The following is a 19,235-nucleotide window of genomic DNA, read 5'->3' on the forward strand; positions in this document are numbered from 1 at the left end:
GACCCCTCAAATTAGGGGCTCAGACGGGTCAAGAGTCTTTCACTTATAACTCTTTAAGGATCAATAATTTGTAATACATTACTGAAGCAAAGGTGTTTATCTTACCGATTTACAACTATATATGATAAGATTCTGATCATATGTTACGTAATAAGGGGTCACAAGGGGCCAGAATGCTAAATCTTTGACGCTTTATATCTCGAAAAGGGGGAATATTTTGATAAGCAATACTGAACAAAAGATGGTCAGAATAATGTTCTAAACAATATGCACCCTTTCAATATTTGTTAATCGGCCCCATTAAGGACTTGGTGGTGTGGCCCCTAAATATTTCAATTCAGCATATCTCCACAACGAAAAGAAATCTCTGAAAATTTCATGAACAAAACGTTTCCAAAAACACAAGACCTTTCAATTGATATCAAGAAAAAGAAGCTGCCCCTCAAACTAGGGGCTCAGAGGGGCCAAAAGCCTGTCATCTATAGCTCTTTGATAATGTTATATAAATCAAAAGAATGAAATCTAATTAGGGAAGTCTATATATTATTATCTTTCAACAAAGATCATAGTCAAAATCATATCTCATCTTATTGAAAAATCGGACGGAAGACCTACTCGTTGCTCGCAACGAGATCTCATCTAGTTATTATTATTATTCTTTTTTTTTCCTTACCGATTTTGTGCAGAAGATTTCTCGGAGATCGCTCGATCGATTTGCTCCAAATTTTCAGGGTTAATGCGTTGGTATCTGAAGTTTATAACGCCTCGTCAGTTTTTGAAAAATCACTTCCGGTCAGAAGTTATCGCCCTTTGATCGATTTTTACATAGACCTTGTGTCTGCACAAAAACTCAGGAACGACAAATGCTAGAGTGTTGAAACTTTCAGTGGTGATAGAGGACATGTTCTAGATGTGCACCTTGGTTTTCATATTTTCCGGAAGTGCAAAGTATGGAAGCTCGGTAGGGGTCAAAATTTAGGACGTGATTTATGAGTGAATTTTAGAGACATTTCTGATAATAACATTTTAAATAGAAGTATTTTGTTAAAACATATTGAACAAAAAGTCTTTAAAATCACAAGACCTTTCATTTGATATCAAGAAAAAGGGGCTGACCCCTAAAATTAGGGGATCAGAAGGGCCAAAATCTTTTATATATAACTTTTTAATGATCAATATTTTGTTATACATTACTGAAGCAAAAATGTTTATCTTAATATTCTGTAGCTATATATTATAAAATTTTGATCATATGTTACGTAATAAGGGGCCATAAGGGGCCAGAATGCAAAATCTTTGACACTTTGTATCCCGAAAAGGAGAAATATTTTGATAAGCAATATTGAACAAAAGATGTTCAGAATAATGTTCTAAACAATATACACCCTTTTAATTTTTGCAAGACATCCCCATTAAGGACTTGGAGGGCTGGCCCCTAAATATTGTTATTCTATATATCTCTTAAACGAAAGGAAATTTCTGAATAGTTGTTGAACAAAAAGTCTTCAAAATCACAAGACCTTTCACTTGATATCAAGAAAAAGGGGCTGACCCCTCAAACTAGGGGCTCAGAAGGGCCAAAAGTCTTTTATCTATAACTCTTTAATGTTCAATATTTTGCTATAAATTACTGAAGCAAAAATGTTCATATTAACATTCTGCAACTATATATTATAAAATTTTGGTCATATGTTACGTAATAAGGGGCCATAAGGGGCCAGAATGCTAAATCTTTGACACTTTGTATCTCGAAAAGGAGGAATATTTTGATAAGCAATGTTGAACAAAAGATGTTCAGAATAATGTTCTAAACAATATACACCCTTTTAATTTTTGCAAGACATCCCCATTAAGGACTTGGAGGGCTGGCCCCTAAATATTGTTATTCTATATATCTCTTAAACGAAAGGAAATTTCTGAATAGTTGTTGAACAAAAAGTCTTCAAAATCACAAGACCTTTCATTTGATATCAAGAAAAAGGGGCTGACCCCTCAAATTAGGGGCTCAGAAGGGCCAAAAGTCTTTTATCTATAAGTCTTTAATGATCAATATTTTGCTATAAATTACTGAAGCAAAAATGTTCATATTAATATTTTGCAGCTATATATTGTAAAGTTTTGATCATATGTTGCGTAATAAGGTACTTTAATGGGCCAGAATGCTAAATCTTTGACACTTTATATCTCGAAAAGGGAAAATATTTTGATAAGCAATATTGAACAAAAATTGATCAGAATAATGTTTTTAACAATATGCATCCTTTAATTTTTTATAGACGAATATCTCAGTCAAGATCTTGACGAATCTTATCCAAAATCAGACGGAAGACCCACTCGTTGCTCGCAACGAGAACCATCTAGTTATTATTATTATTCTTTTTTCTTCTTATTTCTTCTCCGGTACTTTTTTGTCCGCGAGTGTTCTCGGAAACTGCTCATCCAATTGAGTTAAAACCTTTTTAGGGTTAATAGGCATGTTATGTAGATTTGCGGAACAAAGGTCATTTTGCGCGCACGTGCATGCACGTGCGTGCGCGTGCAATGGGTAAAATGACCAATATACTTGGTTTAGCTGTAATTTTTATATTTTTTGGTGAAATGCTTTGATACTCAGAATATAAGGATATATTAAAAGTGTGAACAAGATGACATGGTCAACATGCCCATGCATGCGCGTGCGCGCACGCGCAAAGCGTAAAATGACCAATTTACTTGATAATATCGTAACTTTTATACTTTTTGACGAAATGCTTTGATACTCAAAATATTTATATATATAGAAAGAGTAGACAAGATGACATGGTCATCATGCACATGCAAGCATATGCATGCACGTGCGCGCGCGTGCAATGTGTTAAATGACTGATATAATTAATATAGCCGTAATTTTGATATTTTTTGATGAAAAGCTTTGATATTAAGAATATATATATATATTAAAAGTGTAGACAAGATGATTTGGCCATGATGCACATGCATGCACATGCGCGCGCGTGCAATGTGTTAAATGACCAATATACTTAATATAGCCGTAACTTTTATATTTTTTGATGAAAAGCTTTGATACTATGAATTAACAGACATATCATAAGTGTACACAAAATGGCATGGTCATTATGAACATGCATGCATGTGCGCGTGCGCGCAATGCTAAGATGACCAATATGCTTGATTTAGCCGGAACTTATATATTTTTTGATGAAATGTTTTGATACTGAGAATATAAAGATGCATATATAGTATAGACGGGCGCGCGTGAAATGCAAAAAATGACCAATATACTTCATTGCCTTATTTAATGAAGCTTACAGGAAAAAAGTCACCAAAAGGGAGTTGGGGAGCGTTTGGGGAACATCTGTAACGGTCCCCGTTACAATTATAACTAGTTTGCTTTGTGTTCTCTGTGACCTTGGCGTGGATGAGCCAAGGAACAAGGAAAACGGACGCCGCGCATATCAATACGGCCAATAATATTTAAATTCCCAACGCACAATCAATCAAGTATGAATGTAGGGTATATTACAGGGAAACGAACAAAATCAACTGTTTTAACAGAAAAAAATTAAAATAAACATTGCTTTAAAGAAAATTATTGAACATATTGAATTGAGGTGATCTATCCCTCATCATTTTACCGTTTACTTTCCCGCTGCGTGAAGTCCTGTTTATTCAACCCGGGTTTGTAATGGATAGCATTGCGACCGTGTCATAAGTCTGGCCTTAGGCTGTTATTTCTAAATTTTCTCAGAAACTAGATCTGTTATCTATCAAATCTAAGAGATTTTGGAAGAAATTCTGTGGATTTTCTCCGGTGTAGCTTTAGAATGAATTTAATAAAAGTGCAATTAACGATAATCTTTATATTACCTATGAGAGTGTTGCGAGACAAATGATGTCAGCAGTGTTGAGGGAAGGATCCAAAACTTTTACAGATTTTAAAAATTAAAGCTTTAAAACTTAATTTTCAGAGAACAATTTGAGGCCCTATTTTTTTTTTTTTTTTTGGGGGGGGGGGGGCATGATTTCAATTCCTACGCGCTCAATAATAATAATGAATTTAACATGAAACATATAATTGTAGGAAATAAACGAGTTAATAATAAACAAAGTAAAACAAAAAGGAAATTAAAATAAATGTTCGAATCTGCAACCCTTAATTTGATGGTAGAAGGTATAAGTATGTCATAGGTTTCTAATTTTACCCCATTTCATTGACCACGCAAGTAGTGCCAATTAAAAACAGTTTGTTCCCCTTAAATATGTCTAATGATGTATACGGGGTGGATTGGGCTGATTTTAGGGCATAAAACGGAAGGAGAGTGTGTTGGGAAAAGAATTAATATTGAAATTTAAAATATTGAGAAATGTTGCCTTTGAATGCTTAGTAGGAAGGGTGTAAATAGGTCATGTTTACCTTCTTCTCAAGGGGTAAGTGAAATATGCATCGTATGGGGTACATGAAACGCGCTGTGTCCTAGAGGGACTTGCACACTATGGATTCTCCTTAGATTCAGAAATATTTAAAGATATAATAAAAAAAAACCCGCTAAATTCCAAGAAAACTTTAAATTAATTCTAAATAAAATTGAAATAAATTTCACGTGCAAAAATGTAGAAGAGTGCGGGTAGCAAAATAATTAATCATATCAAAGGAAATAAATGCTAAAATTATCAATGACATCCTAAGAAAAAAATCGTAAAAATATTATTTTGCCTTAGATCCACCTCTCCAGGATTCTGCCATCAATTGTCTCGAATCACTCTTAGGGGAATATCAGTGATTAGCGTTAATAGCACTTGTATTGAGTTCAGCTCACAGCTAAATCGGACGGGATTTCTTGCGATGCACAAGCTGCCCTCTTTGAATTTGTTGATTTTTTAAGGTCATTGAATTTCGTTCCATTATACTAAGTTACTTGTTTTACATGTACTCTACTGCAATCGCATATGCATAATTCATTCATGTGGCAGTAATTATTGCACTGTTGAAAATGTTTTTTTTTTTCAAGATGTAACAAAATCATGAACAGTTATTCTTTTCCTAAGAAAGTTCATCTATCTATACTGCTACTCCTTTAAGTTATAAAAAGAAAAAAATAAAATTAAAAAAATAGCTATTAAAAAGGCAATATTGAGAGAACTTTATTCCGAACTTTAAAAAAAGTTGAATTTAGGAGTACATTATTTTTTACATTAAAAAAACTATGCATTCTTTGTGTATTTCTTTATATCGTGTAATACCATGCTAAGCAATAGAGTGTGAATTTTTTTTTTCTTCTGATTAATTGACTGAATTGCAGGGCGACTTCTGCAGGATGGGCAATGCGATATTATTGCCTTTGAGTACCTAAAGCATACATGCTGAGCACACATTGCTACTAATCGTGAACTAATGGGTTGAAAATCTGATAGCCATCCTATACTTGGCTGCGCGGGGTTGTTTTGTGTAACGTGGAATAGAGAAAGTCATTGTAAAGGATACGTTTTTGAACTAAAATAGAATAAAGGCCTATTTACACGGTATGATTTGTAAGATGTGACTCGCCACATCTTACAAATCATACCGTGTAAATAGGGAAATCATAAGCCAGATATGAAGTCAGATGGAGTCAGATGGAATAGAGACATGTTCTATTCTGTCTGGCAAGTCAGATGGTTTCAACCAATCATAAGAAAGGTCATAAAGGTTGATCTAAATTAGGTACTATTAACATGTGGATTTTTCCCGAACTTTTGCTCCAGATTAATTTTAAGATTAATGTGATATCTTACATGGCCAAATCTTGGGGGAATTTTTCATTCCATGTACTCGAATTGATAATGGCAGGAAAGTGAAACTGAACAAACAGATTGATTAAAAAATCATACTCAGAAGTAAATTTGTCTGAAAAAATGAAACCATTTAGGTTTTCCGTGGCCAATTCTTTACTTATTGCATAATATGCACCATGTCCTAACCAAGATCTTGCCCATGTTCTTCTGTGTTCAATTGGCAAATAGCTGCTATCATTAGGAAATGGAAAGGTAGTATGTAATTGCCGTTTTCCATTCTTAAATTGTAAACAATAAGAAATTTGGAGGGAAATATTAATGAACTACATATCTGACAAATCATACAATGTAAATGAAACACTGGAGTCAGATGTGAAATCACATCTAAAATCACATCTTACAAGTCAGACCGTGTAAATAGGCCTTAACCTTGACTATGACAATCGCAATCATCTCGGACATTTCCGGCATAATCGATTGTCGAAAATTTCTGCTAAGTAACAATTCTGTTCTTTGAAAATTTTCATAAATAATTCTGCCTAAATGTGCAATGTTTAAATATTCAATTATTAAAATTAATCACAAAAAATGTTATCATAATTAAGAAGTTAGATGAGATTAATATTCGAAAAACATTCGGGGAATTCCTTTTTTCTTCTTTCTACTTATCAAATGTACGATTGCCGATATGAGCCTGTTTAAAATAATGGTACACGGCCTCTACCATGTATACCTGTAGTTTTTTTTTTTTTTTTTTATACATGTACATTTCACTTGACATCCGATACTCCGTAAAGAATACAGCTAGGAAAGGTAGACAGCGGCATATAGAATGCAATTAGAAGGTGGATATTTTTTTTATGTTTAAAATGATGTACAATATATTCGATTTTTAAAGTCAATGATACGTTCTATCAATATTGCTTTTCAATAGCTATATTTTTTCTCTCTCTTTTTCAACCTAAAGTTGTGTCAGTGTAGAAAGATGAACTGAAAAAAGAATAACTGTTCATAATTTTTTCACATCTTTGAAACCACATATTTAGTAAAGTAATAAAAACTGCCACATGAATAAATGATGCATATGCAACTGCAGTAGAGTATATGTAAAATGTCACCAAGTTTTAAGGATGGCAACCTATGCTTTTTATAGATCAAGACATGGATGCTGAGAAGATGCAGAAATTATTTTAACTTAGGTCAGATTTATGACATGACCGCAATGCTATCCAATAAAAGGATTGATAAACATCTGGAATTCACGCAGCGGAAGAGTAAACAGTAAATTGATGAGATACAGATCACTTAAATTTTTTTTTCTCGCAACCACCCATTGATAAATTCACTCATTTTCCTTGAAAGCAATGTGTCCGTTTCCCTGTAATATACACTACATGATGAATAGTGAGTTGGGAATTTAAATATTATTGGCCGTATTGATATGGCCGGCGTTCATTTGCCTTGTTCCCTGGCTCATCCACGCCAAAGGTCACAGAGAACACTAAGCAAATTAGGGAAAGGAAACCAAGCTAGATGACCTCTCAGTTTTGTGGACGCAAGTACTTTAAGAATGTTTCAAAAGTGTACTTTTATGGACGATTCGATACAAAAGAGACTGCTTTGTGCTGGAACTGAACTACAAATTCAAGTCCAAATCTTGAACAAACAAGGTAAATATACACTTTTATATATGTCACGATATATGTATTTTTTAGGCAGAGTATCTGCATTTGAATTCGTTCCTGATCTACAATTCCATAAGGATTTCGAAACTTGGTTGCTTTCATTATTATGTGAAATAACTGAGGCTGAAATGTTAAACTTTAACCAACATTTAGGTTGCAGTAAAACTATCTGTATATGCTATCAGTTACCTCTCTCACTTCCCCTTAAAAAACGTCCATGATGGACCTAGAGAGCATCAGTAATACATGTACAATACAAATACAATTCTATAGGAAGTGCATTTAACTTTTTTGATTATCTGATGTAGACCCATATCACGAATGAGCATTATTCTCAGAAACATGTATAAATGTATGTGTGTATATGAGTGTGTTTTGCGGGGATCTTTAGATGAATGCAATTTCCATGCAATACCAGTCATATCAGTCATGAAATCATATATAAATGCCTATGGCTTTGGAAAATTGAAGTTTATGAGACTTAAAATTTTCATCCATAGGTCGACTATGGATTGGTTCAGAATATGGTTGCCAGATTTCCTCTTGAAAATGCACTCTACAATCTGTCTATTGTATCAGCCAAGAGGAAAGCATAGTAGTGGAACTTCTGTCAAAGATAGTAAAGGAAGACGCTGTTTAAATAAAGAAAGTGTAACGGGACACAAAGAAATCTTATACCTTTAACAGAGAAAGAAGGATGTCAGAGGTTTTTTTTATGTTTTTGTATGTTTTTCTATGTTTAGAAGGTTTAATATTATGTTAACTTTGATATTAAGCTTTTCCAGCTTGCATGATATTTAGATAAAGGTATCGTTTGTAATATGAAAATAATATATTATTAATATTCTTTGATATGAAATTTACCCCGAGTCTTTTTGTCATCAAGATGTATGCATTTTCTGTAAAATATATATACAGAATTAGTTTATTTTATGAGAGGAAATTTAACTTGAAAAGTTCTGCTTTTTTTTCAAAAAGTAATATTTGTTTTATTCTGTGAATTATATAAACTGCATCAGTGATATTCTTTGGGGGGGGGGGGGATTTACCCCGTAAAGTCTTGCTATCATCGAATTGCAGTGTTTGTTCATGCTTTCAATAATATAAACTGTATTATTGATACTCTTTGGGAGGGAGGGATTTACCCCGTACATACTTGCTATTTTCAAAGTTTAATGTTTGCTTTTTCTAAGTATGATGTAAACTGTATCAGTAATATTTTTTAGAAGAAATTTACCCCGTAAATTTTTACTACCTCCAAGATATTGCAAAGCATAAATTCTGTATCACTGATTTTCTTTGGGGGGAAATATACCCCGTAAAGTCTTGCTATCTTAAAGAGGGATGCTTTTGCTTTGATATAAACTGTATCAATGTCATTTTTAAGAAGAAAATTACCTTATAGATTGTTGCCATCTTAAAGATGTTTGCGAATCAAAAATACTGTATCAGTGATTTTCTTTTGGGGGAAATTTACCCCGTAAAGTCTTGCTTTCATCAAGATGGTTGTCATTGCTTTCAACAATGTATATCAAATGAATCAATGTCAATTTTGAGAGGAAATTTACGCTGTAGAGTTCTGCGATTTTCAAAGTGTAATGTTCGCTTTTTATAAGAGTAGTGAATACTGTATCAGTGATACCTTCTTTGGGGGAAATTTACCCCGTAAAGTCTTACTTTCTAAACGATTGGTGCTTTTGCTTTGAATCATTATATGGAAATTGTATCGATGTTATTTTTGAGAGGCAGTTTACCCTGAAGATTTTTGCTATCTTTAAGATGTTGTGAATCATAAAAACTATATCAGTTATTTTCTTGGGGGAAATTTACCCCGTAAAGTCTTGCTATCTAAACGATTGGTGTTTTTGCTTTCAATTACTGTATATAAACTGTATCAATATTACCTCTGAGAGGAAATTTACCCTGTAGAGTTCTGCGATTTTCGAAGTGTTATGTTCGCGTTTTCTACGTATAAGATAAATGTATCAATAATATTTTTTGAGAGGAAATTTACCCTGTAGGTTTTTGTTACCGCCAAGATATTGAGAAACATAAATTCTGTATCAGTGATATTCTTTGGGGGGAAATTTACCCCGTAAAGTCTTGCTATCTAAAAGATGGGTGTTTTTGCTTTGAAATACCGTGTATAAACTGCATCAATGTCATTTTTGAGAGAAAAATTACTCTGTTGATTGTTGCCATCTTCACGATGTTTGCGATTCATAAATACTGTATTAGTGATTTTCTTTGGGGGAAATTTACCCCGTCAAGTCTTGGTATCGTCAAGATGGCTGCTTTTGCTTTTAAACACTCTATATAAACTAAATGTCATTTTTGAGAAGAAATTTACCCTGTAGAGTTCTGCAATTTCCAAAGTGTAATGTTGGCTTTTATAAGAGTAGTGAATACTGTATCAGCTAGTGATATTCTTTGGGGGGAAATTTACCCCGTAAAATCTTGCTATCTATAAGATTGGAGTTTTGCTTAGAAATACTGTGTATAAACTGTTTCAATATCATTTTTGAAAAAAAAATTACTCTGTAGATAGTTGCCATCTTCATGATGTTTGCGAATCATAGATACTGTATTAGTGATTTTCTTTGGGGGGTAAATTTACCCCGTAAAGTTTTGCTATCATCAAGATGGTTGCTTTTGCTTTCAAACAATGTATATAAACTGAATCAATGTCATATTTTTGAGAGGAAATTTACCCTGTAGATTTCTGCGATTTTCAAAGTGTAATGTTCGCTTTTTATAAGAGTAGTGAATACTGTATCAGTGATATTCTTTGGGGGGGGGGGGGGGAATTTACCCCGTAAAGTCTTGCTATCTAAAAGATGGTTGCTTTTGTTTTGAATTACTGTAGGTACACTGTTTCAATGTCATTTTTGAGAGGAAATTTACCCTGTAGGTTTTTGCTATCTTTAAGTTGTGAATCAATGATTTTTTTTCGGGGGAAATTTACCCTGTAAAGTCTTGCTAAATTGTCATTAGTTCCTCCAAATATTTTCCTTTTCATTTTATGTGTGACATTAGATCGTTTTTCCATTAGAAAAATTTTTCACAATCTTATTAATAAATATCTTATAAAACTGTGTTTTTTGTTAGATTTTGTCAATACCTGAGGGCAAAATGCCTAAAACGGAAAAAAAGATTTTCTGTTTTGATTTTGGAATGCGTTTATTCTTATTTCGCTTTCACGTACATATGGTGTTTACATCTATCACCTTTTTCGATACTGAAATACATGCTCTGGGTACTATCAATTTTTAAACCGAGACAGGCTTTTGACAGACAAGTTGAAGTTACTTGTTCAAAGTCAGAATTTCGTAGATTCTACGGTCATTATAATGGCCTTGTTAGCAAATATATCCTCTTATTGGGTAGTGCTTTTGTTGTAAGGCCTTTGTTTTTATACTAAATTTGACTACGGAATGTTTTATCTGATCATTACATAGGTCCCATGGTGGGTGTGATCGTTCAAAAGGGGATGCTTTCTCCTCGTAGGCACCTGATACCATATCTGGAATTTCCGGGGTCTGTGTTTTACGGCTCTGTTCACAGTTTTCTATTGTTTGTAGACTTTATAGATCGATCATTGTTCGTTATTTTCATCTTTTACATTAAAATTCCAAGAACATTTTAACAGCTTTGAAAAAAGTATGGGTCAATGACAAAATCATTAATAAATAATAAGCATAAGAGCATTCACTTTCAACCGAGTAGCACAAAGTATTTCAGTTACCTGAAAAGCACAAAATTTCCAAGTCACCTGAGCGTCTCGGATATGGTTTGAAAATTAACTCGGTATGAGGATGTCTTTTTGTAAGATGACACAGCTAGAGTCATGTTTCTTGAGTGTAAATAATTGTCGTTTCCCTGCCCAAAAATTTACCATGGGCATGAAAAACATGAAGCCTATCATATAAAGGTGCTTCAATACACATTTGACTGCCATTATTAAACTTAAATTATTATCTAGAAACTTTAAATAGTTTTCATTTTTATATAAAACTTTGAATCTTTTTTGATTCCCAATCTTGTCTCAAGTAGCCACGGTTTGAAAATCTTTGAATCTTAATTATAAGTATACTTTAGCTATGAAGACGGTTTAAAGGTAATCTTTACTATAAGCAACCTTTCACTTTTCTTGATGAAAGGTTTCTGAGAGTGCTTCTTATCCGTTTTAATAATATATTTTTGGAAGGAGAACATGGTGAATCTTTGAACAACTCTGAATTTTCTTAAGTACGCTTAAACCATTCAAGAAAATCGTCGAAAAATGCAGAGTAGAAAAAAAAGAAGAGGGCAAAATCAAAGTCATAGCAGATGTTTTAAGTTTTTAAAATGATAACATATATCAAAGTCAAAGCAGTAAAAGCTTGGTTTGTTTGTTTTTTCATGTATCTCTTTATCACTTTAACTTTTGCTCCGATTTCAATGAAGTGATTTCAACGAACGTTTTTGCCAGGGTTATTAAATCTTTGAATTTCTTTAAAAACGCTTATCCTCCTAAATTTTTGTTCTGAGTTTTATAAAACATTTTGTAGCACACATTGAGATACATAATATGTATTCTTTGATTGGTGTTATTTCAAAGTTTGGTGTTGCTATGGTACAGTGTAAGTTAAAAAAAAATCTGTAAAAACAACCTTGGATTACGAGACTGTAGCTCTACTGGTTGTATTTATAAAGGAAGATAAAAGTAGCACTTGGACTTGAAACTTTGCAACAGCAATAAACAGAATAATGATCCTTGGTTTAGTCTCTTTTGTGGCAAGATTTATTATAATCAGACTAAAACTGTAGGAGGAGTAGCCTTTTAAAACAATTTTACAGAAATTTTGATTTAAGTTACCATGGCAACATCATTCAACAAAATCAAAAAACAATAACACCAATTATGTATCTCTGTAGTCTACTTGTATGCCACATTATACTGAAATCAGACAAAAAGTGTAGGAGGAGTAGCGTTTTGAAAGTATTTCAAGAAAATTTCTATTTTTAGTAACCATGGCAACACTGTTCATCGAAATCCGAAACTGGTACAGAGAATTATGTATCTCAGTGTAGTCTACTTGTGTGCTAATTAGTATTACTAAAATCAGACCAGAACTGTAGGGGTAGCATTTTGAAGGTATTTCAAGGAAATTTCTATTTTTAGTAACCATGGCAACAATGTTCATCGAAATCAGAAAATCAATATAAAGAATTATGTATCTTAGTGTAGTCTACTTGTTTGCCAAGTTATACTGAAATCAGACCAAAACTGTAGGAGGAGTAGCATTTTGAAAGTATTTCACAGAAATTTCTATTTTTAGTAACCATACAATGTAGCAACATCGTTCATCGAAATCAAAAACCGATACACAGAATTATGTATCTTAGTATAGTCTACTTGTGTGCCAAGTTATATTGAAATCAGATCAAAACTGTAGGAGGAGTAGCATTTTGAAAGTATTTCACAGAAATTTCTATTTTTAGTAACCATGGCAACACCGTTCATCGAAATCAAAAACCGATATTATATAAATAGTGCACGTTTTTGAGGGTAACAGTTGAAATTGACACCCCAAGGAAAACCATTGTCAACCGACGCGTCAGCGGAGGTTGACAATGGTTTTCCGAGGGGTGTCAATTTCAACTGTTACCCTCAAAAACGTGTACTATTTATTTTATTATACTGAATGTCTTATTGATTTCGGATGTCAAAAGAAAAATTCGGAGATAGTTGAGTTCACGCTTAGAAGGCTTTCAGACTCCCCGCTTCTATTTTTCTCAATAAGAAAGCTTCGGAAAAGATTTACCAACCTTTTTATTGTTTGTTCGCTACTCAAAAAGTCCTTTATCGTCTAAAGTTTGCATTCGCAAGGATGTTTCGTCTGTCGTTTGTTGTTTTCAAGTAAGCTACATCGGACGCAAGCTTTTATTGACGTCGTTTATTCGGCTTCTTTCAAACGCACAACTGACGCTTTGAGAATTCTACGGTGAACCGTACGCGCATGATTTGAACGCATGTGATATTTTCGTAATGTTACCCGTTGTTAAGTGTGTTGCTAACGCTGAGGGTAACATTACGGATTGTTAAATGCGTGTAAACCAATCAGATATTAGTATTTAACATGAAAGTATAATAAACAGAAATATGTATCTTAGTATAGTCTACTTGTGTGCCAAGTTATATTGAAATCAGATCAAAACTGTAGGAGGAGTAGCATTTTGAATGTTATTCACAGAAATTTCTATTTTTAGTAACCATGGCAACACCGTTCATCGAAATCAAAAAACGATACACAGAATTATGTATCTTAGTGTAGTCTACTTGTGTGCCAAGTTATATTGAAATCAGATCAAAACTGTAGGAGGAGTAGCATTTTGAAAGTATTTCACAGAAATTTCTATTTTAAGTAACCATGGCAACACCGTTCATCAAAATCAAAAACCGATACACAGAATTATGTATCTTAGTATAGTCTACTTGTGTGCCAAGTTATATTGAAATCAGACCAAAACTGTAGGAGGAGTAGCATTTTGAATGTTTTTCACAGAAATTTCTATTTTTAGTAACCATGGCAATACCGTTCATCGAAATCAAAAACCGATACACAGAATTATGTATCTTAGTGTAGTCTACTTGTGTGCCAAGTTATACTGAAATCAGACCAAAACTGTAGGAGGAGTAGCATTTTGAAAAATTGTTTACAGACAGACAGACAGACAGACAGACAGACGGACGGACGACGGACACCTTACTATCGCATAAGCTCTTCTGGTCTCTGACCAGTAGAGCTAAAAACGGACAACAAAAGGCAATAAGAGATAGCAGCAAGTCACTTAATCATCAAATGATCAAAACAATTTTTGCAATGCCATCTTTTCATAGTTTACCTGTTCCTCACTTGTGACCATCCCCTTGTTCTCATCACTTTGCATGTATTCCTTAACAGCAAAACTACAATTTGGCCACACTTGAGCGATGCTGTTGAAGTTTTGGAATAACACACTGGACTTTTCATAAGCCATATGGATTGCTACTATCCAGCATACTGCAGAAGTAGGTTCTTGTTCATTTAACAGCAAATGACATCCAATTCTCAGATCGCCGCAAACAAGCTTAAAATTCAATTAAATGTTTATCATCAAATTTAGCCACGGAAACTAATAAATGTATAATTAGAGGCCCATGGACCACAACGTTCACCTGAGTCACCATCGCTTTGTTATTCATCAACATATTATTCCCATATATTCTTATATTTAAAAAAATGGATTGTCTATTGTGACCGCACCCTTTCCCCGGGGGACATGGTTTGAGCAAACTTGAATCTACACTACCTTACATATCAATATGCTAATTATAAACATGCCTTAGCTGTTCTTAAGAAAGAAATTAAAGACTTTTCCTGGAGGCGTAGACCCTAACTTGAACAAATTTAAATCCCTTTAACCAAAGGATGCTTTCTGGCAATTTTGATTACAATTGCCCTTGTGTTTCTAGAGAGAAAGATGAAAATGTAAAACAGTTTTCGTTATTAACAACAACGACAGACAAAAGACAAAATTTGATAAGAAAAGCTCATTTTGCCATAGACTCGGGTGAGATAAAAGTTAAAATAATTCAAAAAGAAGAATAAATAAATGTCTTCAGTTTTGTTCTTAAGCTTACATTTCTAAACAGTGCTGAACAAGAAAAGGAGCTTTACTTTAAAGTTTTGAAGCAGGATGTCATATATTTGTGTTTTGAAAACACACATGTATTTTTCGAAATATTTTTCAAGTTTTGGTCAATCATGTAAAATAGTTTGATAGATGATGTAACTAACCTGCAGTTCAGTGTCTGAACACGGCGGATAGACCATGTGGATGAAATCATGTATGTAAGCGGTTAGGAAGTCATCTACTTGAACCTGCTGCAGGTAAGTTTCAAGAATCTTTCCAAGGGGTAGGTTCTCGACAATTTTTGAGATCGTAAAAACTGGATTACTAGAATCTAAAATATATTAAAGACACAATAGTGCTAGAATGATCTAATTTTTACATATCAAAATATCTTTTTTCTCGTTTGCAGTATTTTTTTCTGAAAAAAGAAACCATTATATTAGACTATATTATGGGTTTGGCAACAAATTGACTTGCTCACCCGTTCCATCAGATGTCATCGATGATTCTGTTTGAACTGTGTTTTGAACAAGATTGAAAACTATCCATGAAAATGGCATCTTTGCAGAAAACATGTGACCATCGAATCCTGTTCCGAGAACATTATAATCTGACATTTGCTTTAAGCCTTGGGGAGAGATAAACATAGAGTACTTGATTCCTGTTGCATTTGGAGCGTTCAAAATTCCTAACCACAGCCTTTGTTTCCATGCTGACTGTGTTTCTTCTAGTATATCCAGGTTTCTGTTCGTGTCGACCTTTGAAATTATTCCAGCCAGCAAAGGTGACAGCTTATCCACAACACACTGTGTCATTGCTTTCCTGTATGTTATGATACATAATTACAGAATACTGCCTTGAAGGATACCAAATCCAAATAACAATCGAAATTATATAACGCTGTTTTCCCATATTTGAGGAAAGCTCTCCTTTTTCTATTCCTCATTTTAGCAGTTATACTTTAGCCAATTTCATAAGTGTCAAGAAAATAATTTTTCACCTTGCACAATGAATTGAATGAAACGTTACGGAAAATAACTTATAATTAATAGTTACTATCTTCGAATTAAACGATAGTTAATATTTTCGGCTAAATGTTTTTCATATATATTCACCTGAAGGTTCCAACTCTGTTGATGTGATCTCTGCTGGTTGCTTCAGAAGTGAGCCATATGTTAGCAGAGTCCCCAGTTACTTCATTCTCTTTTTCTTTCATTAGTTTTGAGAGATGTAAACAAATACCCATCATGAATGAAGCATCTAAATCAAAAATAGTCATTGAAAACGATGAACACATAAAATTAATGTAAAAAATAGCCTAGATTTTCTCTAAAGAATTATCTGATTTCTTTTTACCATGCTACTAAAATAAGAACGATAAATTAAGATTTTACTGAAGGCAACACAAGCAGCAAAAATAATGTGACATTTTGAACTACAAGTGACCCTAAGAAAATGTATATATGACAGTCTGATGTAATTTAATCAACATATATATCCATTATCCGTTTTATTGAAGGAAATTGACATTCATAAATACTAAATATTTTATTTTAGACGAGGGTATAAGGAAAATTTGATACATCAAAGAAGGTTGATTGATTGATTGATTGTATGTTGTTTTACGTCCCATTCGAGAATTTTTCACTCATATAGAGACGTCACCATATACCGGTGAAGGGCTTCAAATTTTGACCTTTACTCGGCACTCAGGGCCATTGAGCAGTGAGGGATCTTTATCGTGCCAACGCCTGCCGTGACACGGGGCCTCGGTTTTTAAGGTCTCATCCGAAGGACCTGCAACTTTCACTTCAAAGTGCCGAGCGCATGGCGAAGGAACAGTTGCTACCCATTTTTTATCGACTTAGGTCAGTCGCAGCCGAGATTCGAACTCACGACCTCCCGATCACGAAGCGAGCGCTCTACCGACTGAGCTACCGTGAACGGTCATCAAAGAAGGTTATTATGCTCAATTCTCCACAATAATTATTTCTGGGTCTCATTTAAATCGTTCAATATTGGTATCCAAACTATTAAATTTCAATTTATCAGATCAAATGCAACAAAATCTCGTCTTGTATATACCTATTTTAAGAGATTAGAGACAAAAAAATTACCTCTTTCGCCAGTGTCATGCAAAAGCTTTATCAGTAGTTTCACACGATGCGTTGCTCTTTCCGGGTCATCTGGATCCTTAACCATTGCCAGAGACGAATGAACACTCATTTTAACAAGTGCTGGGAAATTGAAGTTTCTGTGAAAAGCAGCTTGCTTTGTATGGTCATTTAAATCCTCTTCATTTTCTCTTTCTCTGAATTCTATTTCAGATGCCTCCTCTTGTTCAGGGGTACTACTTTCTTTAACTGAATAAATCACGGGTTTTGCCTTTGTCGCACTTTCTAGTAGAGTTCCTATGCTCTTTCCTACCATTTCAGTTATTCTTGGGATGTCATTATCTGGACTTTTTATGTCATCTATATGCACAGTTTTCCAAACCCCACACTATAAAATTTAATTTAGTCTATAAATATTATCCCACTATACAGGTTTTGAAATACTTTGTGATTTTTCTTGAAAATTTACAGCAATCTATTCATTACAAGTTAGTTTGATATACATATAATTAGATATATCAATGGTATTAAATCAATTACCTGAAACCCTGCAAAATGACCAGACGACATTCTTGGCAAATGAATTATGAACACGATATGTGTTCGTTCCTTCCTAGCATTTGACAGCTGTTGAAGTTCATCCAAAACACAATACCGTGCACAAGCAATAAGATTCGCATTTTCAATACCATTATCACATTGGACGATCAGAAATAGTTTATCCTGGAGATTTTTCTCAAAATTGTGCCTAAGGTAATGCAAAAAATGACAAATATAATTAACAACTTTCGGTGATATATTTGTAATTTTAAAGCTTTTGAGTGATTAGAATGAATAAAAATACATATTAATTCTATTATCAAAACCAGTCAATATAAAAATAAACAAATAAGAAGCTTTGTTATTTTCTGTGCCTTTAATAACATACTTGCTACATGTAAATGCCAAAATTGTGACGTAAAATGTTTCAGAATTTTTTACTTCATCTAAATGTTCCTAAAAGGTAAAAATCATGAGGATGGTATGGAGGCTTTGTTATATGTGGTACAAACTTAATATATTTAATACTCTGCCGCAATAAAGTAATTTTGCAGTATATCCTATTTATATTGTCTGAAAAATTATGTGTAAGTATAAATGAGCTATTTTTCTTTTAGAAAGTTTCTCAAGTTTAGAGTCAATTTCATCAGGTCAATTTACATTACAACAACAGGTATTTTGACATTTTTTTACAAAGAGAATGCCCCCCTTTACATCAAAAATTTAGTACCAATACATATCTTTAATATCAATGTAAAAACAAGAGACCAAATGATGAAAACACTCACTTGAGTCGCCTTTTTCTTCTTTGTAATATATGAATGTTAGATTAAAAAAAATCCCTTACCGTTGCTAAGAAATTAAATTTTAAGACAATACTTTAACAATACCAATTAGAAGTACAAAATGGATCGAGGTCTACTATGCACTTTTCAGATAATTTTACTTTACAGTTGCATCATTTACTATGATTTGAACAAAACCGTATCTACATTTCATGAAAATACCCACAAATTAGTATAATTGATTGAAGTGCATGTGCTCTTGTTTAGACAATTTTTTAAAGATTTTTCCTATTTTAATATAAATTCTGGCCCTATTTTAAGACTTGATCCTACTCAAAAGGATTCTTCAAAAATTTTCTCTCAACCACATAATTATAATTCAACGATTACAACTGAAAAAAAAAATCAACAAAGAGAGGAGCTTTAAAGCTGAGTGGTACATGTGCTCACCAGCAGAACAGAGGTCTAATGTACAGGTAGTTCTTTTTTTTAAAAGTATTTGAAGCTTAAAGAAGTTTGGACGTAAGGCATTTTAAGTTCAGCATAATGGCGCAGCTATAGTCAATATTTAAACTACCATTAAGGGAGCCACCTGGGGGTTTTATTGTGTGAAAACTACAATCGAAAAACATCTTAAAATTTATATTATATACAAGTGTCATTGAATTTAGTGTACATTC

The 19,235-nt window shown here is 33.4% G+C and overlaps 1 protein-coding gene across 1 annotated transcript in view; it reads right to left on the minus strand.

Annotated features, from left to right (window-relative positions):
- Positions 1-19,235, minus strand: part of LOC133178462 (E3 ubiquitin-protein ligase RNF213-like) — a 130,819-nt gene that overhangs the window by 74,296 nt on the left and 37,288 nt on the right. Inside the window, exons 42-47 of the mRNA XM_061313158.1 lie at positions 17,771-17,978; positions 17,234-17,618; positions 16,232-16,376; positions 15,598-15,938; positions 15,281-15,447; positions 14,346-14,570 (exon numbers count right to left, since the gene is read on the minus strand). Coding sequence (XP_061169142.1) covers positions 14,346-14,570; positions 15,281-15,447; positions 15,598-15,938; positions 16,232-16,376; positions 17,234-17,618; positions 17,771-17,978 — 1,471 coding nt within the window. The remainder of the gene's footprint in view (positions 1-14,345; positions 14,571-15,280; positions 15,448-15,597; positions 15,939-16,231; positions 16,377-17,233; positions 17,619-17,770; positions 17,979-19,235) is intronic.

Source organism: Saccostrea echinata, unplaced genomic scaffold (assembly GCF_033153115.1).
Source record: "Saccostrea echinata isolate AGI-Se365-2 ecotype Australia unplaced genomic scaffold, CSIRO_AGI_Sech_v1 ptg000003l, whole genome shotgun sequence".
Lineage (NCBI taxonomy): Eukaryota > Metazoa > Mollusca > Bivalvia > Ostreida > Ostreidae > Saccostrea > Saccostrea echinata.